The sequence below is a fragment of the Pseudophryne corroboree genome, chromosome 4 (genome assembly GCF_028390025.1).
Source record: "Pseudophryne corroboree isolate aPseCor3 chromosome 4, aPseCor3.hap2, whole genome shotgun sequence".
Lineage (NCBI taxonomy): Eukaryota > Metazoa > Chordata > Amphibia > Anura > Myobatrachidae > Pseudophryne > Pseudophryne corroboree.
The window spans coordinates 598799221-598825335 of record NC_086447.1 but is presented as its reverse complement, the minus strand read 5'-3'; the positions used below and the strand labels follow the sequence as shown (position 1 = coordinate 598825335).

At 48.8% G+C, this 26115-nt stretch overlaps 1 protein-coding gene across 1 annotated transcript in view; it reads right to left on the bottom strand.

Moving 5' to 3' along the window:
* The window catches only part of NUP133 (nucleoporin 133), a 456783-nt gene that overhangs the window by 177940 nt on the left and 252728 nt on the right, over positions 1 to 26115 (bottom strand). The window contains exon 15 of the mRNA XM_063917554.1: positions 3791 to 4015. Within this exon, the coding sequence (XP_063773624.1) occupies positions 3791 to 4015 (225 nt within the window). The remainder of the gene's footprint in view (positions 1 to 3790; positions 4016 to 26115) is intronic.

The following is a 26115-nucleotide window of genomic DNA, read 5'->3' as shown; positions in this document are numbered from 1 at the left end:
GCCAGTAGTCTACTGGCTCGGTTTCCATGTACATAGAACTTTTGATTTAACCTGTGTATGTTACGGTGGACCTCCGCCAAATAGAAGGAGTTTACCACATCTCTAGCAGTCTGCAGCTGTTTCAAGAGAGTCCCGTTATGTGGGACTCTTTTATGGGAGACTTCCAAAGAGGAAACTTTGCGTTCAGCAGAGGCAAGGTTTTTTCGGTATTCCCGTTTGAGTCTCGCCGCTATTTGTACTGCAGTTCCCCGAAGCACCGCCTTAAGGGCGCACCAAAAGTTAAAGACTGATGTGTCCCGAGGGCAGTTCTCAGAGAGATAATGGGTTATAGTAGATTGGATAGCCTTCGTAGTTTCTGGGTTGAGAAGACTTTGTTTACCCAACCGCCAGGGACCAGGAGTGACGAGTCTATTGGCTATGTGCCACTTAATAAACAATGGGGAGTGATCGGACCATGACATGGGGAGGATAGATATGGCGCTAATGGACTGGGAGGTCCATTTGTCTGCTAAAGCAAAATCAATTCTGGAGTATGTGGAGTGTACATGTGAATAGTATGTGTAATCCCGGACGGTCGGGTGTTTAACGCGCCAGACGTCCAGCAAGTCATGTTCCGCCAGCAGTTGGCGGAATCCCTGCGCATTCCTACGAAGCTGACCGGGGCACGGAGTGTGTCTGCGGGAGTTGTCAATTTCAGGGTCAGCAGTGAGGTTAAAGTCGCCTAGCAGGAGCAACGCGCCTTTGGACAGTTGTCGTACCTTGGCGCAGAGTTTTCTACAAAACGTCAGCTGTTTAGTATTGGGGGCGTAGCAGGACACTAAAGTTACCTCCTTATTTTCAAGTTGACCTGACACAATTAGATATCTCCCTTCGGGGTCACTATATTGCGAGGTGAAAGAGAACGGACAGTGCTGAGAAATCAGAATTGCAACCCCGGCCTTCTTTGCCGGGCCATTCGCGAAGTAACAGTGTGGGAATCGCGTATTGGAGAACTGCGGGGGTGCAGACTTAATAAAATGTCTCTCTTGGAGGGCAACTATGTGCGCTTTAAGTTTGTGAAAGTAATTGAGGGCCAAGTTCCTATTATGGGGGGAGTTAAGCCCCTTCACATTCATAGATACTATGTTAACCATTGTAGTATTACAAAAGATAAAATAAAGACGTATGCAACCAGACCAATCATTACAACTTTGACAGTATGACTCGAGAACTAACTAACAGAGGGGAGGGGGGGAACAGAAGAGGAGAAAGAGACAAAGCAGAAGGAAAGAAAAATTTGCCCCTCTCGGGGGCACATTTGGACGCCTAACCATGGCGACTCTAAACTAGACTGGGGGGGTTAGTGGCCTAACTGCCCTCACCTTTAAAGAAACAAACATTTTAAGACGTAGCTCTACCATATTCCTTATCCGTACCCTCGGGCCTCCCCCACTCCCAGCCAAGGTACTCTCCGCATGAGGATCGGGTGAAACAGAGAGATGGGACTGAGGGCACCCAGGATGGGCAGGAGAGACACCTAGAGCACACCCATGAGGACCTCAAAACTTCCTAAAAATTATTGGAGCCCAGTGCTGAAACAAAATGAGATCCCACAATAAGTACACCCAACGTTGTAGAGCTACTAGTAAGACATGACCAAGGTAAACATGAACAAGAACAGTGCAAACAGGAGATAGAAAGTATACTCAAACAATCGCCACCGACTAAGCCCAGTCCCGCTGGAGGCCACCGTCAGAAGATGCTTGTGGGGGAAGGCTTGCAATGTTCCATTTCGCGAGGATCCTTTTACCATCCTCGACATTCGTAATTGCCACAGTGGAGCCCTCTCGGGAAATCAGCAATTTTGTAGGGAAGCCCCATCGATACATAATGTTCTCTTTACGTAAAATGGAAGTAATGGGGTGTAGAGAGCGTCTTCTAGCCAAAGTGTCACGGGACAGGTCTCCAAACAGCTGTAACTCTCCTAGGACTTCTGAAGAATCTTCCGAGGGCCTGGCAGCCTTTAAGAGGGCCTCCTTCACGTGGTAATAGTGCATCCTCATGAGCACGTCTCGGGAAGCTCCGTCCGGAGCGTTCCTTGCCTTGGGGAGTCTATGAATACGGTCGATAAGGAAGTCTGCCTGTTTGTATGATGGGAGAAGCTTGCCGAAAAAGTGACACTGCAAAATCATTCAAAGCACTGTTGGAGACATTCTCCGGAACACCGCGTAGTTTCAAATTGTTCCGTCACGATCTGTCTTCTGCTTCAGAGATTTTATCTTTAAGGACAGAAACTTCGGCCTGTAACAGCTCGTGGGAGGAAATGAGGTCGTTATGGGAGGTCACTACTTCTCCCATTTTTGTTTCCAGGTTGTCCGTGCGGCCCCCAATATCCTCTATCGACTTCTGGCATTCTCTCATAGTGGCCCTAAATTCTGCAGCCATTTCGTCTTTAAACTGCGCCAGTACACTTTTCAACACATCCACCGTAAGAGAGACAGTGTCCCCGAGGGAGCCGGCCGGGCTGCCGGTTGCAGCAGGAGGGGGTGGCTGTGAAGGTGGCGAAGATATGAGGCTGGTATCCTTGGGGGCCTTGCTTTTTGCCTCCTTGGATTTAGAAGCCATAGGAGACGGTCTGAAAAAACGCTACCTGGGAGACCGCCTTGTCCCCTTTATTGCGTTTAGGAGGCATGGCGGGTACTATGCGGAATAAAACGGTACGTGCTAGAGAGATATCCAAGAAATCAAACAGAGAGGGCTCCACGTGGAAGGCAAAGTGTCATGTCATAGCATAGAAGGAGTAGGTGAGGCAGACATGCGGTGAATAATTCACATCAGGGGGGAGCAGCAGGCAAGAGTTGTTGTGTCAATTTCCCAAGGGTTAAACACAGAGACCCCCTGTAGAAGCTGCTGCAGGTGCAGTGGATATGATAGCAGGCCGAGGCAGCAGAAGGGAGAGTGTGACTTGCAGCGTGTGCATCCACAGTGACATCTAGAGAGCCTCAGGAGCACTGCACCAGGGTGTACCAAGATGGCCGCCGCCGGGAGCACAGGCAGGGGATTTCACTCACCAACTACGGCCACAGCAGACAGGGAGGGCGCTTCCCCACTTCCAAAGGTACCTGAGGGTCTTATGTAGGCAGGAGACTCTGTGTGGGTGAGTTCAGGCAGGAGGGGGAGCAGCTGCGGGTCCCGTTTCGGCCGCGATCCGGTCCTGGAGCTCGTTTCCGGGCAGGCTCTAAACTCGAGGCCCCGGCTTCACAGCAAAAAGTAGGCCTCAGGCAGTGACCAGCTGTAAAAAGCACCCGGCGGCAGCCCCGAGCACAGGGCAACGTCCCCAGCAGTGGGTAAGGCTGGGCTGGTAGACAGAGACACAGGGGCAGGCAGCAATGGGTGATATTAACCCCGTGGTGGACAGAGCTCTCTGTCAGCACATCCACTCAGAGCAGCGTCCAGGCCACGCTATCTTTTTGTTATTTATATGATAATTTAGCAACAAAGGAACCTTAAGAACAAATTAAGATCATCTGTTGCTGGGAGTTTAATAACAGTTTTTCGGTAGTGTTTGTCTTAACCAATTACGAATTTTAATAGTTTATCATTATACTGTAAAATATAGTACATTTCAGACATTGGTAAGTGCCTAGCAACTATTACTAACAAGGTATCTCCACAGTTCCATTATTAGAATGCAATGCTGGTTTGCATAGGAGTACTTTAAAAATATGTACATTACTAAAGTGAATCTATAGAAACCCAAAATTTGCTTTTCATGCAGATACTTGGAAGTCATTATGAATAATGTAGTTACCTCTCTAAAGAACACATCAGCTGCAGTAAGATTCTGTGGGACAGAGCACATCCTTTTGTTGAGTGCAAGCTGTATAGCAGAGTTAACGAGAATTGGGAGCTTGGTGTGGTGGTTCTTGAGAACTATTGCAGCCGATAGTTTTTCTGCATGCTCACAAAGCAAAAGACGTGTTGCCATGGTAATTCCTCTCATTTGACAGGTACTCAGACGATCGAATAGTCCAACCTGAAAATAAAACCAACACATTAAGGCATACTAGCAAGACTGTGTACAATTTGCCCAGTGTGTATAAAATCTTTAGCAGCTGTAAGTTTTTGTGACTTCTCAGTGGGAAAGAGAGAAAAGTTTCTCAATGGAGAAAGAAAGTGCAGAAATATAGGGGGTCATTCCGACCTGATCGCACGCTAGGTTTTTTTGCTGCGCTGCGATCAGGTCAGGTCAGAGCACCGCAATGAGCAGGCGCATCGTACGGGTACAAAGCGGATCGTTGCTGTGCGATGGATTTAACGAAGAATCCATTTGCACAGCTGATTGCAAGGAGATTGACAGGAGGAGGTCGTTTATGGGTGGCAAATTACCGTTTTCTGGGAGCGTTTGGAAAAAAGCAGGCGTGTCCATGCGTTCGCTGGGAGGGTTCCGGACGTCAATTCCGGTCCTGGACAGTCTGAAGTGATAGCAGCGGCTGAGTAAGTTCTGGGCTACTCAGAAATCGCACAAATCTTTTTTGTACCGCTCGGTTGCACATGCGTTTGCACACTTGCAAAGCAAAAATACACTCCCCTATAGGCGGCGACTATCTGATCGCAGCGCTGCAAAAAAATAGCTAGCGTGCGATGAGGTCGGAATGACCCCCATAGAGGCTCCTGACAGAGACAACCCTTCATTGATACAGAGAAACACATCCTGTAGTAGCATCACACAATGTATTTCTGTGCACCTCCCCCTTCCCCTCAGTACTTAGAGAGAATATGTCACTCATATTGGAAGGCAACAAAAAAATAAGCCAAGATTATTACCATAACTATACATTGGAAACACAGTGGACGGTATTCAAATGATATCACGCCCAATCTCCGTTCTAAAGTGATCCCCATTATCGAGCATATTGCGCCTATAGTAAACAGGTTTAGCTGCATAAAGGGTTGGGGCGTCTCGCTAGTGAGCTAAAACAATTATACCACGCCTGGTGGCAGAAACAGAACGGGTGTGGAAGGGGGTGGAAAGAATTGAATACCGCTGAGTGTGCGGGTCTTTTATATGCAAAAGAATGTTGTTGGAAAACACTTCATGCTGCAACTACTTTTTTTTTTTCTTGTTCAAAGAAAGTGGAAAGCACTGTCCCCATACACTTAAAAATAGGATTTTAGTACCCAACGGTAAATCCTTTTCTCCTAGTCCGTAGAGGATGCTGGGGACTCCAAAAGGACCATGGGGTATAGACGGATCTGCAGGAGCTTGGGCACACTATAAAAACTTAAACTGGGTGTGAACTGGCTCCTCCCTCTATGCCCCTCCTCCAGACCTCAGTTAGAAAACTGTGCCCAGGAGAGACGGACATTTCGAGGAAAGAATTTATAATTTAAACACAGTGAGTGTTATACCAGCTCACACCACGAACATACCGCAAGACCTGTTCCTCAACAGAATACCAGACCACGGTATGAAAAACATACAGCCATATGCGGAGAGAATATGTAACACAACCTGTGTGTCAACCCAACCAATAATAAGAAACCACATGGCATGGCATGAACAACGTCAGTGACAGCCTGACAGAGAAGAAACACCACAAAGTGCAACCAAACTCAATAACTGCAGACACGGTACGCACTGGGACGGGCGCCCAGCATCCTCTACGGACTAGGAGAAAAGGATTTACCGGTAGGTACTAAAATCCTATTTTCTCTTACGTCCTAGAGGATGCTGGGGACTCCAAAAGGACCATGGGGTCTATACCAAAGTTCCAGAACGGGCGGGAGAGTGCGGACGACTCTGCAGCACCGACTGAGCAACATGAGGTCCCCATCAGCCAGGGTATCAAACTTGTAGAGCATAGCAAAGGTGTTTGAAACCCGACCAAGTAGCCGCTCGGCCAAGTTGAACCGCCGAGACTCCTCGGGCATCCGCCCAAGAAGAGCCCATCTTCCTAGCAGAATGGGTCTCAACCAACAACTGTAACGGCAATCCAGCCGTAGAACGATCACTCCGAATCGTATCACAGATCCAGCGTATAACAGACTGCATAGACGCAGGTGCCCCAATCATGCTGGGAGTATACCGGACAAACAGAGCCGCTGTTTCCCCAACCTGAGCCAAAATGGCGACAAATTAGTCAGAGCCCCGACTACATCGAGAGTCCTTTAATCAACCAATGCTTAAGTAACCACAGACATCACAATAGGCTGGTTTCTGCGAAACACAGCACCACCTTCTCTGCTGAACTATTATCCGAGTTCTCAATACCGCTCTATCCACATGCAAGATCCAACAGGGGCTCTTGTGAGACAAAGCCGTTACTTTCGACACCCGCCTTGCGGACCCCAAAGCCAGTAGCATGACCACTCTTCAAGAGAGAATTTTTTAACACAACCTTTCACAAAGGTTCCAAACATTGTGACACAAGAAAACGCAATACCACGTCAGGGTCTCACGGTGCCAATGGGGCACAAACGGAGATTGGATGCGCAGTACTCCTTTCACGAAAGTCCGAACTTCCCGAAAGGTGGCCAATTCTTTTAAGAAAATTTATAAGGCCAAAACTGCACTGAAATGGAGCCTAACTTTAGGCCTGCATCCCCAACTGCTTGCAAGGAGTGGAGAAGAACGACCTAGCTGAAATTCTTCCGTAGGAGCCTTCTTGGATGCACACCAAGATATAGCTTTACGCCAACTACGATGGTAAGGCTTTGCCGTTACTTCTTTTCTAGCCAGAAGAAGTGTGGAAACAACTTCACTGGGAATACCCTTTCTGGCTAGGATATGGCATTCATTCGCCACGCCGTCAAACGCAGTCACGGTAAGTCTTAATATACGCCCGGATCTTTGCAACAGTTCCTCACGTAAAAGAAGCGTCCAGGAATCTTCTATGAGTAATCATGAAAACCTGGAAACCAAGCCCTGCTTGGCTAGACCGGAACAACGAGGATCTCCTGAACCTTTGTTCTTCTTCCGGTATCACCTTCAGAAAAAGCGAAAAAAACGGAGGAGACACATAGACCGACTTAAAACGCCCAAGTTGTCACGAGGGCGTCCACTGCCATAGCTTGAGTGTCCCTCGACCTGGAACAATATCCCTGAGGCCTCTCGTTGAGGCAAGACGCCAACATGTCCAATTGAGGTACTCCTCAAAGACTTGTCACTTCTGTGAAAACTCCTCGATGACGACTGTATTTCTCCCGGAAGGAGATCTCGTCTGCAGAGGAAATCTAATTCTCCGTCATTTACCTCCGGAGCGAATACCGCTAATATAGCGTTTACCAATCTTTCCATCCAGCGGCAAACTTTTGCATCTTCTGCAATTGGCGCTTTGCTCCTTGTTCCGCCCTATCGGCTTACTTTCGCCACTGTTGTCAAGTCGTCCGAGAGAACGAACACGGGCAGACCACGAATAATATGTTCGTCAAAATAGCTCCTAATACAGGAAAGCATATTACAGACAAGCTTCCCAGCTTGACCTTTTCCTCCGGAAATACGTCCCTTGCAAGGACTAATCTCCAGCCCCGGAGATCTGCATGCATGAACACCAGGATCTAAATCTTGGTTCCCGAACCATCGTCCCTCTAGAACAGTGTTTCCCAACCGCGGTCCTCAAGGCACACTAACAGTCCTGGTTTTAGTGATATCCAGGCTTGAACACAGGTGACTTAATTAGTACCTCAGTTATTTTGATTTAACCATCTGTGCTGAAGCCTGGATATCACTAAAACCTGCACTGTTGGTGTGCCTTGAGGACCGCGGTTGGGAATGCCTGCTCTAGAAGGTGAGAACCGAGCAGACACCACAGGAGCGACACCACAGGCCATTAGAATCATAATCCGGTGCATGTGCAGGTGAGACCCAGACCACATTTCCAACTGGTCCCTTGAAACCACTCTGGCATTTGACCTGCTCACCGAAAAGGCCTGTTAGGCCGCACCCATCCGCTTCATAACGGAACATAGTGATGGATTGTCACTGCAAATCTGATCCGACTCCGGATCCTCAGTTTTTACCTCCTGTCACAGGAAAAACACAGAACCTCAACCGTGCAGTATCTATTCTGATACCCACCCCCGACATCTGCGACGTTGGGAACAACAGCCATTCCCTGTGTTGAAGAACAGTCAGAGAGAAACAACGCTTTGCACCACTTGTTTCTTGACCTCGCCTTAATCAGGAGAGCGTCTCAGTACAGAATAACAATGGCTCTTATTATTGAAAGAAACCATCAAACTGTCATCACTCCGGTGAATTGGCAAATACAATCCTGGATATCCAGCCAGGTAATCTGAATGCGGAAAACAACGCATTTAAACCTCTTAGTTTTTTTTTTTTTTCTTTAACAGGGGACAGCAGGACAATGCCCTGAACCTGACGTCCTCTGGTATGGCGTCGCTTACTACCTCCCCTTCCAGAGGGGAAACGGTAAGATCTATTAGAAAATCAGTGAGGGGAAACATCTGTAACTCCAGACTGTCCCCCTCTGGATTCTATAATTAACTCACGGGTCCTGGTCTCTTCTCGGACTAACTGAAATGTAGTAGACGAGTCCCCACCGGAGTGGGGTCCAGTCAGGTAGACTCAGCACCATGTGGTGGATGTGTGAGAAACAGAAAACGACATCCGCTTCTGCGAACCTAACAAGGCTGCAGAACACTTATTTTTTCCTTTTCTGTGCAGAAGGTGAAAAGGTAAGAATTTACTCACCGGTAATTCTATTTCTCGTAGTCCGTAGTGGATGCTGGGGACTCCGTAAGGACCATGGGGAATAGACGGCTCCGCAGGAGACTGGGCACATCTAAGAAAGATTTAGGACTATCTGGTGTGCACTGGCTCCTCCCCCTATGACCCTCCTCCAAGCCTCAGTTAGGAACTGTGCCCGGAAGAGCTGACACAATAAGGAAGGATTTTTGAATCCCGGGTAAGACTCATACCAGCCACACCAATCACACCATATAACACGTGATAGGAACCCCGGTTAACAGTATGACAACAAAATTGGAGCCTCTGAAGAGATGGCTCACAACAAAACCCGATTTTTGTAACAATAACTATGTACAGGTATTGCAGACAATCCGCACTTGGGATGGGCGCCCAGCATCCACTACGGACTACGAGAAATAGAATTACCGGTGAGTAAATTCTTATTTTCTCTGACGTCCTAGTGGATGCTGGGGACTCCGTAAGGACCATGGGGATTATACCAAAGCTCCCAAACGGGCGGGAGAGTGCGGATGACTCTGCAGCACCGAATGAGAGAACTCCAGGTCCTCCTCAGCCAGGGTATCAAATTTGTAGAATTTTGCAAACGTGTTTGCCCCTGACCAAGTAGCAGCTCGGCAAAGTTGTAAAGCCGAGACCCCTCGGGCAGCCGCCCAAGATGAGCCCACCTTCCGTGTGGAATGGGCTTTTACAGATTTAGGTTGCGGTAAGCCTACCGCAGAATGCGCCAGCTGAATAGTGCTACAAATCCAGCGCGCAATAGACTGCTTAGAAGCAGGAGCACCCAGCTTGGTGGGTGCATACAGGATAAACAGCGAGTCAGTCTTTCTGAGTCCAGCCGTCCTGGAAATATAAATTTTCAGGGCACTGACTACGTCCAGCAACTTGGAATCCTCCAAGTCCCTAGTAGCCGCAGGCACCACAATAGGTTGGTTCAAGTGAAAAGCTGAGACCACCTTTGGGAGAAACTGAGGACGAGTCCTCAATTCTGCCCTATCCATATGGAAAATCAGATAAGGGCTTTTACAAGACAAAGCCGCCAATTCTGAAACCCGCCTGGCCGACGCCAAGGCCAACAGCATGACCACTTTCCACGTGAGATATTTTAAATCCACAGTCTTAAGTGGTTCGAACCAATGTGATTTCAGGAATGCCAGAACCACATTGAGATCCCAAGGTGCCACTGGGGGCACAAAAGGAGGCTGAATATGCAGTACTCCTTTGACAAAAGTCTGAACTTCGGGCAGTGAAGCCAGTTCTTTTTGGAAGAAAATCGACAGAGCCGAAATCTGGACCTTTATGGACCCCAATTTGAGGCCCAACGTCACCCCTGCTTGCAGTAAGTGCAGGAATCGACCCAGTTGAAATTCCTCCGTCGGGGCCTTCATGGCCTCACACCAAGCAACATATTTTCGCCAAATGCGGTGATAATGTCTTGCGGTGACATCCTTCCTGGCTTTGATCAGGTAGGGATGACTTCCTCCGGAATACCCTTTTCCTTCAGGATCCGGTGTTCAACCGCCATGCCGTCAAACGCAGCCGCGGTAAGTCTTGGAACAGACAGGGTCCCTGCTGCAGCAGGTCTTGTCTGAGCGGCAGAGGCCAAGGGTCCTCTGTAAGCATCTCTTGAAGTTCCGGGTACCAAGCTCTTCTTGGCCAATCCGGAACCACGAGTATGGTTTTCACTCCTCGCCTTCTTATTATTCTCAGTACCTTGGGTATGAGAGGTAGAGGAGGAAACACATAAACCGACTGGTACACCCATGGTGTACTAGAGCGTCCACCGCTATCGCCTGAGGGTCTCTTGACCGGGCGCAATATCTTTTCAACTTCTTGTTGAGGCGGGACGCCATCATGTCTACCTGTGGTTTTTCCCACCGGTTGACCAGCATTTGGAAGACTTCTGGATGAAGTCCCCATTCTCCCGGGTGGAGGTCGTGTCTGCTGAGGAAGTCTGCTTCCCAGTTGTCCACTCCCGGAATGAACACTGCCGTCAGTGGTAACACATGATTCTCTGCCCATCTGAGAATCCTTGTGGCTTCTGCCATCACCATCCTGCTTCTCGTGCCGCCCTGTCTGTTTACATGGGCGACCGCCGTGATGTTGTCTGACTGGATCAGTACCGGCTGGTCTTGAAGAAGGGGTCTTGCCTGGCTTAGGGCATTGTAAATGGCCCTTAGCTCCAGGATATTTATGTGAAGAGAAATCTCCTGATTTGACCACAGTCCTTGGAAATTTCTTCCCTTTGTGACTGCCCCCCAGCCCCGAAGGCTGGCATCCGTGGTCACCAGGACCCAGTCCTGTATTCCGAATCTGCGGCCCTCTAGTAGATGAGCCCTCTGCAGCCACCACAGCAGCGACACCCTGGTTCTGGCCGATAGGGTTATCCGCTGTTGCATCTAGAGATGGGACCCGGACCATTTGTCCAACAGGTCCCACTGGAACGTCCTTGCGTGGAACCTTCCGAATGGAATTGCTTTGTACGAAGCTACCATTTTTCCCAGGACTCGTGTGTATTGATGTACCGACACTTTTCCTGGTTTTAGAATGTCTCTGACCAGAGATGACAATTCCTCGGCTTTTTCTAGTGGAAGAAACACTCTTTTCTGGTCTGTGTCCAGAATCATTCCCAGGAACAGAAGACGTGTCGTCGGGACCAGCTGTGACTTTGGAATGTTTAGAATCCAGCCGTGCTGTTGTAGCACTTCCTGAGAAAGTGCCACCCCCACTATCAACTGTTCTTTGGACCACGCCTTTATCAGGAGATCGTCCAAGTACGGGATAATTAAAACTCCCTTCTTGCGAAGGAGTATCATCATTTCGGCCATTACCTTGGTAAAGACCCTCGGTGCCGTGGATAACCCGAACGGCAGCGTCTGGAACTGATAGTGACAGTCCTGTACCACAAATCTGAGGTACTCCTGGTGCGGAGGGTAAATGGGGACATGCAGGTACGCATCCTTGATGTCCAGGGATACCATGTAATCCCCCTCCTCCAGGCTCGCAATAACCGCCCTGAGCGATTCCATCTTGAACTTGAACCTTTTGATATAAGTGTTCAAGGTTTTTAAATTTAAGATGGGTCTCACCGAACCGTCCGGTTTCGGTACCACAAACATTGTGGAGTAGTAACCCTTTCCTTGCTGAAGGAGGGGTACCTTGACGATCACTTTCTGTGAATACAGTTTTTGAATAGCCACCAACACTGCCTCCCTGGCAGAGGGAGTTGCCGGCAAGGCAGATTTTAGGAAACGGCGGAGGGGAGACGTCTCGAATTCCAGCCTGTACCCCTGAGATACTACTTGAAGGACCCAGGGATCCACTTGTGAGAGAGCCCACTGTGTGCTGAAAAACCTGAGACGTGCCCCCACCGTTCCCGATTCCGCCTGAGCAGCCCCAGCGTCATGCTGTGGACTTACCGGACGCAGGGGAGGACTTCTGCTCCTGGGAACTAGCTGTGTGCTGCAGCTTTTTCCCCCTTCCTCTGCCCCTCGGCAGAAAGGATGAGCCTCTAGCCCGCTTATTTTTCTGGGGCCGAAAGGACTGTACCTGATAATACGGTGTTTTCTTTTGCTGTGGGGTAGCCTGAGGCAAAAAAGTCGATTTCCCAGCAGTAGCTGTGGAAACGAGGTCTGAAAGACCTTCCCCAAAAAGTTCCGCCCCTTTATAGGGTAAAACTTCCATGTGCCGCTTGGAGTCGGCATCACCTGACCATTGCCTAGTCCATAACCCCCGTCTGGCGGCAATGGACATAGCGCTTATTTTTGATGCCAGCCGGCAAATATCCCTCTGTGCATCACGCATGTATAAGACCGCGTCTTTTATATGGTCAATCGTTAGCAAAATATTGTCCCTATCCATGGTATCAATGTTTTCCGACAGGGAGTCGGACCACGCAGCAGCAGCACTGCACATCCAAGCTGATGCAATAGCGGGTCTCAATATAATGCCAGTGTGTGTGTATATAGCTTTTAGGGTACTTTCCAGCTTTCTATCAGCAGGTTCTTTTAGGGCGGCCGTATCCGGAGACGGTAGTGCCACCTTCTTTGATAAGCGTGTCAATGCTTTATCTACCCTAGGGGGTGTTTCCCAGCGTGACCTATCCTCTGGCGGGAAAGGGTACGCAGCCATTAACCGTTTAGAAATGATCAATTTCTTATCTGGGGAAGTCCACGCTTCCTCACACACCTCATTTAATTCGTCAGATGCAGGAAAAACTACTGGTAGTTTTTTCTCACCAAACATAATACCCTTTTTTGTGGTACCTGGGGTATCATCAGAAATGTGTAAAACATTTTTCATAGCCTCAATCATATAACGGGTGGATCTATTGGAGGGTACACTCGTCTCATCATCGTCGACACTGGAGTCGGTATCCGTGTCGACATATGTATCTGTCATCTGAGGTAGCGGGCATTTTACAGCCCCTGATGACATTTGAGACGCTTGGACAGGCACAAGCTGAGTAGCCGGCTGTCCTATGTCATCAAACCTTTTATGTAAGGAGCTGACACTGTCACGTAATTCCTTCCATAAGTCCATCCACACTGGTGTCGACCCCGCAGGGGGTGACATCACATTCACAGGCATTTGCTCCGCCTCCACATCATTATCCTCCTCATACATGTCGACACAGCAGTACCGACACACAGCAGACACACAGGGAATGCTCTTTACAGAGGACAGGACCCCACAAAGCCCTTTGGGGAGACAGAGGGAGAGTATGCCAGCACACACCAGGGCGCTATATAACACAGGGATATCACTATACAGAGTGTTTTCCCCTATAGCTGCCTATAATATATATATATACTGCGCCTAAATTGTGCCCCCCCTCTCTTTTTTACCCTTTCTGTAGTGCAGGACTGCAGGGGAGAGCCAGGGAGCTTCCTTCCAGCGAAGCTGTGAGGGAATAATGGCGCCAGTGTGCTGAGGGAGTTGGCTCCGCCCCTTTTTCGGCGGGCTTTCTCCCGCTATTTTATCGTTTCTGGCAGGGGTTAATATACACCTATATAGCCTCTGGGGCTATATATGGTGTTAGTTTTGCCAGCCAAGGTGTTATTATTGCTGCTCAGGGCGCCCCCCCCCCAGCGCCCTGCACCCATCAGTGACCGCAGTGTGTGGTGTGCATGAGGAGCAATGGCGCACAGCTGCAGTGCTGTGCGCTACCTTGGAGAAGACAGAAGTCTTCAGCCGCCGATTTTCCGGACCACCTTCTTGTTTCTGGCTCTGTAAGGGGGACGGCGGCGCGGCTCCGGGAACGGACGACGAGGTCGGGTCCTGTGTTCGATCCCTCTGGAGCTAATGGTGTCCAGTAGCCTAAGAAGCCCAAGCTACCACCACTTAGGTAGGTTCGCTTCTTCTCCCCTTAGTCCCTCGTTGCAGTGAGCCTGTTGCCAGCAGGTCTCACTGAAAATAAAAAACCTAAAACTATACTTTCTTCTAGGAGCTCAGGAGAGCCCCTAGTGTGCATCCAGCTCAGCCGGGCACAGAAATCTAACTGAGGCTTGGAGGAGGGTCATAGGGGGAGGAGCCAGTGCACACCAGATAGTCCTAAATCTTTCTTAGATGTGCCCAGTCTCCTGCGGAGCCGTCAATTCCCCATGGTCCTTACGGAGTCCCCAGCATCCACTAGGACGTCAGAGAAAAGAACGGTATCTAACTAGTTAAAGCGACTGCATCCCACAAAAGAATGCGTCACCAACCGTTGTGAGGGAATCTAACTCACGAAGTTAGATTTACCAGCAGTATCCGCCGAGATTGACTGAACTAAGGTATCCCCAAACAGCGGCACACCGCCCCAGGGAAAAACTCCAGTATCTCTCGGAGTCAGCCTCAGCATTCCCCCGGCCACCTCCTGTATACGCACTGCAGCCTGCCGCGATGTATAGAGAAGACCCAACATAAGGAAAATCCCCTATCTCTGTAGGATAATTCTATCGGATGTCCTTCCGAATATAAACACTCCCTCATGTGCATGTAATGCAAATAAGTCCAAAGAATAGAAATAAAATATCACTTAGCTTCCTGTAGTTGACTTACAGTATTATCTACGCCGAAGGAAAATAATAAACATTCGGAGTCCTTGAGAGGATGTGAGACCCACACGTCATGGCCGACCTAGAGCTTTATCAACAGAGCGACCAGCACATGAGAAGGAATACTATTACTTCAGCATTCATTATAATAAGAATTTACTTACCGATAATTCTATTTCTCGGAGTCCGTAGTGGATGCTGGGGTTCCTGAAAGGACCATGGGGAATAGCGGCTCCGCAGGAGACAGGGCACAAAAAAGTAAAGCTTTACTAGGTCAGGTGGTGTGCACTGGCTCCTCCCCCTATGACCCTCCTCCAGACTCCAGTTAGGTACTGTGCCCGGACGAGCATACACAATAAGGGAGGCATTTTGAATCCCGGGTAAGACTCATACCAGCCACACCAATCACACCGTACAACTTGTGATCTAAACCCAGATAACAGTATGACAACAGAAAGGGCCTCTTAGAGATGGCTCCTTAACAATAACCCGAATTAGTTAACAATAACTATGTACAAGTATTGCAGATAATCCGCACTTGGGATGGGCGCCCAGCATCCACTACGGACTCCGAGAAATAGAATTATCGGTAAGTAAATTCTTATTTTCTCTATCGTCCTAAGTGGATGCTGGGGTTCCTGAAAGGACCATGGGGATTATACCAAAGCTCCCAAACGGGCGGGAGAGTGCGGATGACTCTGCAGCACCGAATGAGAGAACTCCAGGTCCTCCTTTGCCAGGGTATCAAATTTGTAAAATTTTACAAACGTGTTCTCCCCCGACCACGTAGCTGCTCGGCAGAGTTGTAATGCCGAGACCCCTCGGGCAGCCGCCCAAGATGAGCCCACCTTCCTTGTGGAGTGGGCTTTTACAGTTTTAGGCTGTGGCAGGCCTGCCACAGAATGTGCAAGTTGAATTGTGTTACAAATCCAACGAGCAATCGACTGCTTAGAAGCAGGTGCGCCCAACTTGTTGGGTGCATACAATATAAACAGCGAGTCAGATTTTCTGACTCCAGCCGTCCTTGCAATGTATATTTTTAAGGCTCTGACAACGTCCAACAACTTGGAGTCCTCCAAGTCGCTAGTGGCCGCAGGCACCACAATAGGTTGGTTCAGATGAAATGCTGATACCACTTTAGGGAGAAAATGCGGACGAGTCCGCAGTTCTGCCCTATCCGAATGGAAGATTAGATAAGGACTTTTATAAGATAAAGCCGCCAATTCAGATACTCTCCTGGCAGAGGCCAGGGCTAGTAACATAGTCACTTTCAATGTGAGATATTTCAAATCCACCTTTTTCAATGGTTCAAACCAATGGGATTTGAGGAAATCTAAAACTACATTTAGATCCCACGGTGCCACCGGAGGCACCACAGGAGGCTGTATATGCAGTACTCCCTTGACAAAAGTCTGGACCTCAGGGACAGAGGCCAATTCTTTTTGGAAGAATATTGACAGGGCCGAAATTTGAACCTTAATGGATCCCAATTTGAGACCCATAGATAATCCTGATTGCAGGAAATGTAGGAAACGACCCAGTTGGAATTCCTCCGTCGGAACCCTCCGATCCTCGCACCACGCTACATATTTTCGCCAAATGCGGTGATAATGTTTCACGGTGACTTCCTTCCGTGCCTTAATCAAGGTAGGAATGACTTCTTCTGGAATGCCTTTCCCTTTTAGGATCTGGCGTTCAACCGCCATGCCGTCAAACGCAGCCGCGGTAAGTCTTGAAAAAGACAGGGACCCTGCTGTAGCAGGTCCCTTCTCAGAGGTAGAGGCCACGGTTCGTCCGTGAGCATCTCTTGAAGTTCCGGATACCAAGTCCTTCTCGGCCAATCCGGAACCACTAGTATTGTTCTTACTCTTCTTTGCCGTATGATCTTCAATACCTTTGGTATGAGCGGCAGAGGAGGAAACACATACACTGACTGGTACACCCAAGGAGTTACCAGTGCGTCCACAGCTATTGCCTGTGGATCTCTTGACCTGGCGCAATATTTGTCCAGTTTCTTGTTGAGGCGAGACGCCATCATGTCTACAATTGGTCTTTCCCAACGGTCTATTAACATGTTGAAGACTTCTGGATGTAGACCCCACTCTCCCGGATGAAGATCGTGTCTGCTGAGGAAGTCTGCTTCCCAGTTGTCCACGCCCGGGATGAACACTGCTGACAGTGCTATCACGTGATTCTCCGCCCAGCGAAGAATCTTGGCAGCTTCTGCCATTGCACTCCTGCTTCTTGCGCCGCCCTGCCTGTTTACATGGGCGACCGCCGTGATGTTGTCCGACTGAATCAACACCGGCTTTCCTTGCAGGAGAAGTTCCGCCTGGCTTAGAGCATTGTAGATTGCTCTTAGTTCCAGAATGTTTATGTGAAGAGACTTTTCCAGACTCGTCCATACTCCCTGGAAGTTTCTTCCTTGTGTGACTGCTCCCCAGCCTCTCAGGCTGGCGTCCGTGGTCACCAGGATCCAATCCTGAATGCCGAATCTGCGGCCTTCTAATAGGTGAGCCTTCTGCAACCACCACAGAAGTGACACCCTTGTCTTTGGTGACAGGGTTATTCGCAGGTGCATCTGCAGATGCGACCCTGACCATTTGTCCAACAGATCCCTTTGGAATATTCTTGCATGGAATCTGCCGAATGGAATTGCTTCGTAAGAAGCCACCATTTTTCCCAGGACTCTTGTGCATTGATGTACTGACACTTTTCCTGGTTTTAGGAGGTTCCTGACCAGATCGGATAACTCCTTGGCTTTTTCCTCTGGAAGGAAAACCTTTTTCTGAACCGTGTCCAGAATCATTCCTAGGAACAGCAGACGAGTTGTCGGGATTAAATGGGATTTTGGAATATTCAGAATCCACCCGTGTTGTCTTAGCACCTCTTGAGATAGTGCTAAAGCTGTCTCCAGCTGTTCTCTGGACCTTGCCCTTATTAGGAGATCGTCCAAGTATGGGATAACTAATACGCCTTTTCTTCGAAGAAGAATCATCATCTCGGCCATTACCTTGGTAAAGACCCGAGGCGCCGTGGACAATCCGAACGGCAGCGTCTGAAACTGATAGTGACAGTTTTGAACAATGAACCTGAGGTACCCCTGGTGTGCGGGGTAAATCGGAACGTGTAGATACGCATCCTTGATGTCCAAGGATACCATAAAGTCCCCTTCTTCCAGGTTCGCTATCACTGCTCTGAGTGACTCCATCTTGAACTTGAACTTTTTTATGTAGAGGTTCAAGGACTTCAGATTTAGAATAGGCCTTACCGAGCCATCCGGCTTCGGTACCACAAATAGAGTGGAATAATACCCCTTTCCTTGTTGTAATAGGGGTACTTTGACTATCACCTGCTGAGCGTACAGCTTGTGAATGGCTTCCAACACCCTCTCCCTTTCGGAAGAGACGGTTGGTAAGGCAGACTTCAGGAAACGATGAGGAGGATCCGTCTCTAATTCCAACCTGTACCCCTGAGATATTATCTGCAGGATCCAGGGGTCTACCTGCGAGTGAGCCCACTGCGCGCTGTAATTTTTGAGACGGCCCCCCACTGTCCCCGAGTCCGCTTGAGAGGCCCCAGCGTCATGCTGAGGTTTTTGCAGGAGCCGGGGAGGGCTTCTGTTCCTGGGAAGGAGCTGCCTGTTGGTGTCTCTTCCCTCTTCCTCTGCCTCGTGGCAGGTACGACAAGCCCTTTGCTCTCTTATTTTTGTAGGAGCGAAAAGGCTGCGGTTGAAAGGTCGGTGCCTTTCTCTGTTGGGGAGTGACTTGAGGTAAAAAAGTGGATTTCCCGGCAGTAGCCGTGGCCACCAAGTCTGATAGACCAACTCCAAATAACTCCTCCCCTTTATACGGCAAAACCTCCATGTGACGTTTTGAATCCGCATCGCCTGTCCACTGTCGTGTCCATAAGGCTCTTCTGGCTGAAATGGACATAGCACTCACCCGAGATGCCAGTGTGCAAATATCCCTCTGTGCATCACGCATATAGATAAATGCATCCTTTATTTGTTCTAACGACAGTAAAACATTGTCCCTATCTAGGGTATCAATATTTTCAATCAGGGATTCTGACCAAACTACTCCAGCACTGCACATCCAGGCAGTTGCTATAGCTGGTCGTAGTATAACACCTGCATGTGTGTATATATTCTTTTGAATAACTTCCATCTTTCTATCTGATGGATCCTTAAGTGCGGCCGTCTCAGGAGAGGGTAACGCCACTTGTTTGGATAAGCGTGTGAGCGCCTTGTCCACCTTAGGGGGTGTTTCCCAGCGCGCCCTAACCTCTGGCGGGAAAGGGTATAATGCCAATAACTTTTTTGAAATTATCAACTTTTTATCAGGAGCAACCCACGCTTCATCACACACGTCATTTAATTCTTCTGATTCAGGAAAAACTGTTTGTAGTTTTTTCACACCATACATAATACCCTGTTTTACGGTATCTGTAGTATCAGCTAAATGTAACGTCTCCTTCATTGCCAAAATCATATAACGTGTGGCCCTACTGGAAAATACGTTTGAATTTCTACCGTCGTCACTGGAATCAGTGCCCGTGTCTGGGTCTGTGTCGACCGACTGAGGCAAAGGGCGTTTTACAGCCCCTGACGGTGTTTGAGGCGCCTGGACAGGCATTAATTGATTGTCCGGCCGCCTCATGTCCTCAACTGACTGTTTAAGGGAAGATAAACCATCACGTAATTCCACAAATAAAGGCATCCATTCTGGTGTCGACCCCCTGGGGGGTGACATCTGCATATTTGGCAATTGCTCCGCCTCCACACCAATATCGTCCTCATACATGTCGACACCACGTACCGACACACACCGCAAACTCACAGGGAATGCTCTAATGAAGACAGGACCCACTAGCCCTTTTGGGGAGACAGAGGGAGAGTCTGCCAGCACACACCACAAAGCGCTATATATACAAGGGATATCCTTATATTAAGTGCTCCCTTATAGCTGCTTTAATATATATATATATAGCCATTAATGTGCCCCCCCTCTCTGTTTTACCCTGTTTCTGTAGTGCAGTGCAGGGGAGAGACCTGGGAGCCGTTCTGACCAGCGGAGCTGTGACAGAAAATGGCGCCGTGTGCTGAGGAGATAGGCCCCGCCCCTTTTTCGGCGGGTTCTTCTCCCGCTATTTTTCCAGTCAGGCAGGGGTTAAATATCTCCATATAGCCCCTATGGGCTATATGTGAGGTATTTTTAGCCTTGTATAAGGTTTATATTTGCCTCTCAGAGCGCCCCCCCCCAGCGCTCTGCACCCTCAGTGACTGCCCAGTGAAGTGTGCTGAGAGGAAAATGGCGCACAGCTGCAGTGCTGTGCGCTACCTTATGAAGACTGAGGAGTCTTCAGCCGCCGGTTTCCGGACCTCTTCACGCTTCAGCATCTGCAAGGGGGTCGGCGGCGCGGCTCCGGGACCGGACTCCACGGCTGGGCCTGTGTTCGATCCCTCTGGAGCTAATGGTGTCCAGTAGCCAAGCAGCAAATCCACTCTGCATGCAGGTGAGTTTACTACTTTCCCCCTAAGTCCCACGTTGCAGTGATCCTGTTGCCAGCAGGACTCACTGTAAAGAAAAAAAACCTAAACTAAACTTTCTCTAAGCAGCTCTTTAGGAGAGCCACCTAGATTGCACCCTTCTCGTTCGGGCACAAAATCTAACTGGAGTCTGGAGGAGGGTCATAGGGGGAGGAGCCAGTGCACACCACCTGACCTAGTAAAGCTTTACTTTTTTGTGCCCTGTCTCCTGCGGAGCCGCTATTCCCCATGGTCCTTTCAGGAACCCCAGCATCCACTTAGGACGATAGAGAAAAATTATAAGATGAACATAAATATTGTAATACGCATATACACACATATCCTACCTATATATACATATAAGCGGATTTTTCGGAGCCTTCGGGACCCTAGTGACATTAATGTATTCTGAATGTATATGACCATGTACTGAATGCCCCAGTTGTGGATCTACCAGGAAACATTATAGTCAACAGAAAACCTAGTATTCGTCGACAGCAGGGAGTAGTAACCACGCAAATAACATTCTTGCGACCCTGAGGGAATTATACATATATAATTTTAATAACATTCCCCCACAAACATAACCATGTCTGTGCTCGAGCTACAGGCTCATGGAACCGAACCATACAAATACATATAATATATATACAGGTATAAGAGGTCTATTTACTAAGCCTTGGATGGAGATAAAGTCGCTGGAGATAAAGTACCAGCCAATCAGCTCTTAACTGTCATTTTTCAAACAGAGCCTGTGTCATGGTAGTTAGAAGCTGATTGGCTGGTACTTTATCTCCAGCAACTTTATCTCCATCCAAGGCTTAGTAAATAGACCCCTAAGTTAGTTACAGCATGTCAATTTACACCCGGTAATAACAGTTGGTGCCGACAGGGTCACCCACATACTACTGTGTCTCCCATACCGTGTTTACTATGAACAAGCATAACACTACCGACCTGTTGACTCAGTATCTACTGTATTAAGTACCAAACAGGCGGCGACGAAGCCGACAGTGAACCCCAGAGGCGTTTGTGACAGAACATTCACACATGTCGACATAAGTGTATATCTGACAGGGAGCACACAGAGAATATACACAACCATGATTACATGCCCATTTCCAAATCAAATAGTGTTATACATTCCTCCACATAACACTAACGGTATGTGCCCCCCCTTGTTTGTGCTGTACACATGTTTTGGCGGGGACATTGAGAAAAAATGGCGCTGTATCTTGTTGTGAGGGCTAAGCCCCGCCCCTTATCGGGGCACGGTAGCCCGCTAATAATATAACCTTTGTATGCAGGCAGGGGACCATATACCGTGTCTACACACTGTATATGTGTTCTGGGAGAGTAAAATAATGTAAAACACACTGCCCCCCCCCCCCCTGCGCCTTGCATTTGATACCAGCCGTTGGTGTGTGGGAGCAATGGCGCGCAGCGGGACCGCTGTGATATGCTGGCGGGGGTAGCCAGCCTAAAAGACCCTCAGTAACTTGCTGCCCAGGGCGCTCCCCCCACAGCGCCCTGCACCCTGTGAGTGCGTTGGTGTGTGGGAGCATGGAGCGCAGCGCTACGAGTTACCTCCGTTACTGAAGTCTTCTGCCGTCACTGAAGTCTTCTGTTCTTCTAATACTCACCCAGCTTCTTTCTTCTGGCTTCTGTGAGGGTGGTGACAGCGCGGCTCCGGGAACAAGCAGCTAGGCGCACAAAGTGATCAGACCCTCTGGAGCTAATGGTGTCCAGTAGCCTAAGAAGCAGAGCCCTTGAACTAAGAAGAAGTAGGTCTGACTTCTCTCCCCTCAGTCCCACGATGCAGGGAGCCTGTAGCCAGCAGGTCTCCCTAAAAATAAAAAACCTAACATAAAGTCTTTTAGAGAAACTCAGGAGAGCTCCCCTAGTGTGTGTCCAGTCACTTCTGGGCACAAAGTCTAACTGCGGTCTGGAGGAGGGGCATAGAGGGAGGAGCCAGTTCACACCCAGTTTAAGTTTTTATAGTGTGCCCAAGCTCCTGCGTATCCGTATATACCCCATGGTCCTTTTGGAGTCCCCAGCATCCTCTAGGACGCAAGAGAAAATTTTTTTACTTTGCAAGGTGTCTCAAAATAGCAAATACACCTACACTATACCAAATAATCCATATAACATTGGATTCCCACTATTACTGGAGTGCAACTGCAGGTTCGGCTGTGCTAATGGCTGGCAGAAAAAAGGTCAGAACAGCTGGGCCCATCTGCCTTATACAATCAGCAGTAGTGTACTTCTATTGAGCTCTGTGTGAATCTATTTATTAAATTCCATCTATTGCATAAACTTACCCTAAAATGGAGACTAACAGTACTTGATTCGGTTCAGCAGTACAGAATACATGCACAAAGGTAAAAAAATAGGATTTTAATACCTAACGGTAAATCCTTTTCTCCTAGTCCGTAGAGGATGCTGGGGACTCCAAAAGGACCATGGGGTATAGACGGGATCCGCAGGAGCTTGGGCACACTATAAAGACTTAAACTGGGTGTGAACTGGCTCCTCCCTCTATGCCCCTCCTCCAGACCTCAGTTATAGGAACTGTGCCCAGGAGAGATGGACATTTCGAGGAAAGTATTGTTGTTTAAACTAAGGCGAGAAACATACCAGCCCACACCACAACATATCGTACAACTGGAATAGAATGAAACCAGATAACCGTATGAACTAACAACAGCAACAAGCTGAAGAAAACCAATACACAATCCGTGTGTAAACAAGTACAACCAGTAATAAAACAACTGCAAGAAACAGTCCGCACTGGGATGGGCGCCCAGCATCCTCTACGTACTAGGAGAAAAGGATTTACCGGTAGGTATTAAAATCCTATTTTCTCTTACGTCCTAGAGGATGCTGGGGACTCCAAAAGGACCATGGGGTCTATACCAAAGCTCCAGAACGGGCGGGAGAGTGCGGACGACTCTGCAGCACCGATTGAGCAAACATAAGGTCCTCCTCAGCCAGGGTATCAGACTTGTAAAACTTAGCAAAAGTGTTTGAACCCGACAACGTAGCTGCTCGGCAAAGCTGAAGTGCCGAGACCCCTCGGGCAGCCGCCCAAGATAAGCCCACTTTCCTGGTAGAATGGGCCTTTACTGACTTCGGCAACGATAGCCCAGCCGAAGAATGAGCTTGCTGAATCGTATTACAAATCCAGCGAGCAATAGTCTGCTTAGAAGCAGGATTTCCAATCTTGTTGGAAGCATACAGGACAAACAAAGCCTCTGTTTTCCTGGTAAAGCCGTAAATTTTCAAGGCTCTTACAACATCGAGAGACCTTGGAACCGCCACAGCATCCGTAGCCACAGGCACCACAATAGGTTGGTTGATGTGAAAAGAAGAAACCACCTTCGGCAGAAATTGTTGACGAGTCCTCAATTCCGCTCTATCCGAATGGAATATCAAATAAGGGCTCTTATGAGACAAGGCCGCCAATTCAGACACTCGTCTGGCCGACGCCAGAGCCAAAAGCATGACCACTATCCTAGTGAGAAACCTTAACTCAACCTTACGCAAAGGTTCAAACCAAGGAGACATAAGGAACTATCAAGGGTCTTAACAAAGTTCAGGAGAGAAACATTCTTCAAAGGAAAAGAAGTATTAGAACTCGAGGGCATACATTGAGACTGGAGGGGGGGAGGTTCAGGGGAAATTTAAGGACAAATTACTTCACAGAAAGGGTAGTGGATAAGTGGAATAGCCTCCCATCAGAGGTGGTAGAGGCTAAGACTGTAGGGCAATTTAAACATGCTTGGGACAGGCATATGAATATCCTTACAAAGAATTAAGGTTAAAAAAGGGTTGAGATTGCCTAAAGGATAAAATAAAAAAGGGGCAGACTAGATGGGCCAAGTGGTTCTTATCTGCCGTCAAAGTCTATGTTTCTATGTTTCTAAGACCACTTCAAGATCCCACGTCGCCAATGGCGGCACAAATGGAGGTTGAATATGCAACACACCCTTCACAAAGGTCTGTAGCTCCGGCAGGACGGCCAATTCTTTCTGAAAGAAAATAGATAAAGCCGAAATCTGCACTTTTATGGAACCCAATTTCAGGCCCGCATCTACGCCTGCCTGCAAAAAATGGAGAAACCGACCCAAGTGAAACTCCTCCGCCGGAGCTGCTTTGGTCTCACACCATGAAACATATTTTCTCCAAATACGGTGATAATGTTTTGCCGTAACCGCCTTTCTAGCTTTAATGAGAGTGAGGATGACCTCCCCAGGAATACCCTTCCGAGCTAAGATTTGGCACTCAACTTCCACGCTGTCAAACGCAGCCGCGGTAAGTCCAGAAACACGCAGGGCCCCTGCAATAACAGGTCCTCTCTTAGAGGAAGCGGCCAGGGATCTTCCACTAGTAATTCTTGAAAATCTGGATACCAGGCCCTCCGTGGCCAATCTGGAACGATGAGTATCGACTGAACCCTTGCTCGTCGAACGATCATCAGCACCTTTGGAATGAGAGGAAGCGGAGGGAACACATACACCGACTGAAACACCCAAGGAGTCACCAGAGCGTCTACTGCACTGGCTTGAGGGTCCCTTGACCTGGAACAATAGCTCGGAAGCTTCTTGTTGAGGCGAGACGCCATCATGTCTATCAGAGGAATTCCCCAACGCTTTGTCACTTCTGCAAATACCTCTTGATGAAGAGCCCAATCTCCCGGATGGAGATCGTGTCTGCTGAGGAAGTCTGCTTCCCAGTTGTCCACTCCCGGGAGAAAAACTGCTGACAGAGCACTCGCGTGCTGTTCCGCCCAGCGTAGGATTCTTGTGGCCTCGTCCATAGCCACCCTACTCCTTGTTCCGCCTTGGCGGTTTACGTACGCCACCGCTGTTATGTTGTCCGACTGGATCAGGACAGGGAGACCCTGAAGAAGGTTCTTTGCTTGCAGCAGGCCGTTGTAAATGGCTCTCAATTCGAGAACATTTATGTGCAGACAAGACTCCTGGCTTGACCATTTTCACTGGAAATTTCTTCCTTGCGTGACTGCGCCCCAGCCTCGGAGACTTGCATCTGTTGTCAGCAGGACCCAGTCCTGGATTCCGAAACGGCGTCCCTCTAGAAGGCGAGAGCTTTGCAGCCACCACAGGAGCGAAATCCTGGCCCTGGAAGATAGACTTATATTCCGGTGCATGTGCAGGTGAGACCCGGACCATTTTTTCAGCAGATCCCACTGAAACACCCGGGCATGAGACCTGCCAAACGGAATGGCTTCGTAAGCCGCAACCATCTTCCCTAGTACCCGAGTGCATTGATGAATTGACACACTTGTCGGCCTCAGAAGCTCCCTGACCATGGTCTGGATTTCCAGAGCTTTGACCTCCGGAAGAAACACTCTCTGTATTTCCGTGTTTATGACCATGCCCAGGAAGGGCAGCCGAGTGGTCGGGATCAACTGAGACTTTGGCAAATTCAGTATCCAACAGTGATGTCGCAGAACCTACAGGGAGAGATCCACATTTCTTAACAACTGCTCCTTGGACCTCGCCTTTATCAGGAGATCGTCCAAGTACGGGATAATTGTGACCCCTTGCTTACGAAGGAGGACCATCATCTCCGCCATTACCTTGGTGAAAACCCTCGGGCCGTGGAAAGCCCAAACGGCAACGCCTGAAATTGGTAATGACAATCCTGCACCGCAAACCTCAGGAAAGCCTGATGAGGAGGGAATATCGGGATGTGTAAGTAAGCATCCTTTATGTCTACTGACGCCATAAAATCCCCCCCTTCGAGGCTGGAGATCACCGCTCGAAGAGTCTCCATCTTGAACTTGAAAGTTTTCAAATATGGGTTGAGGGATT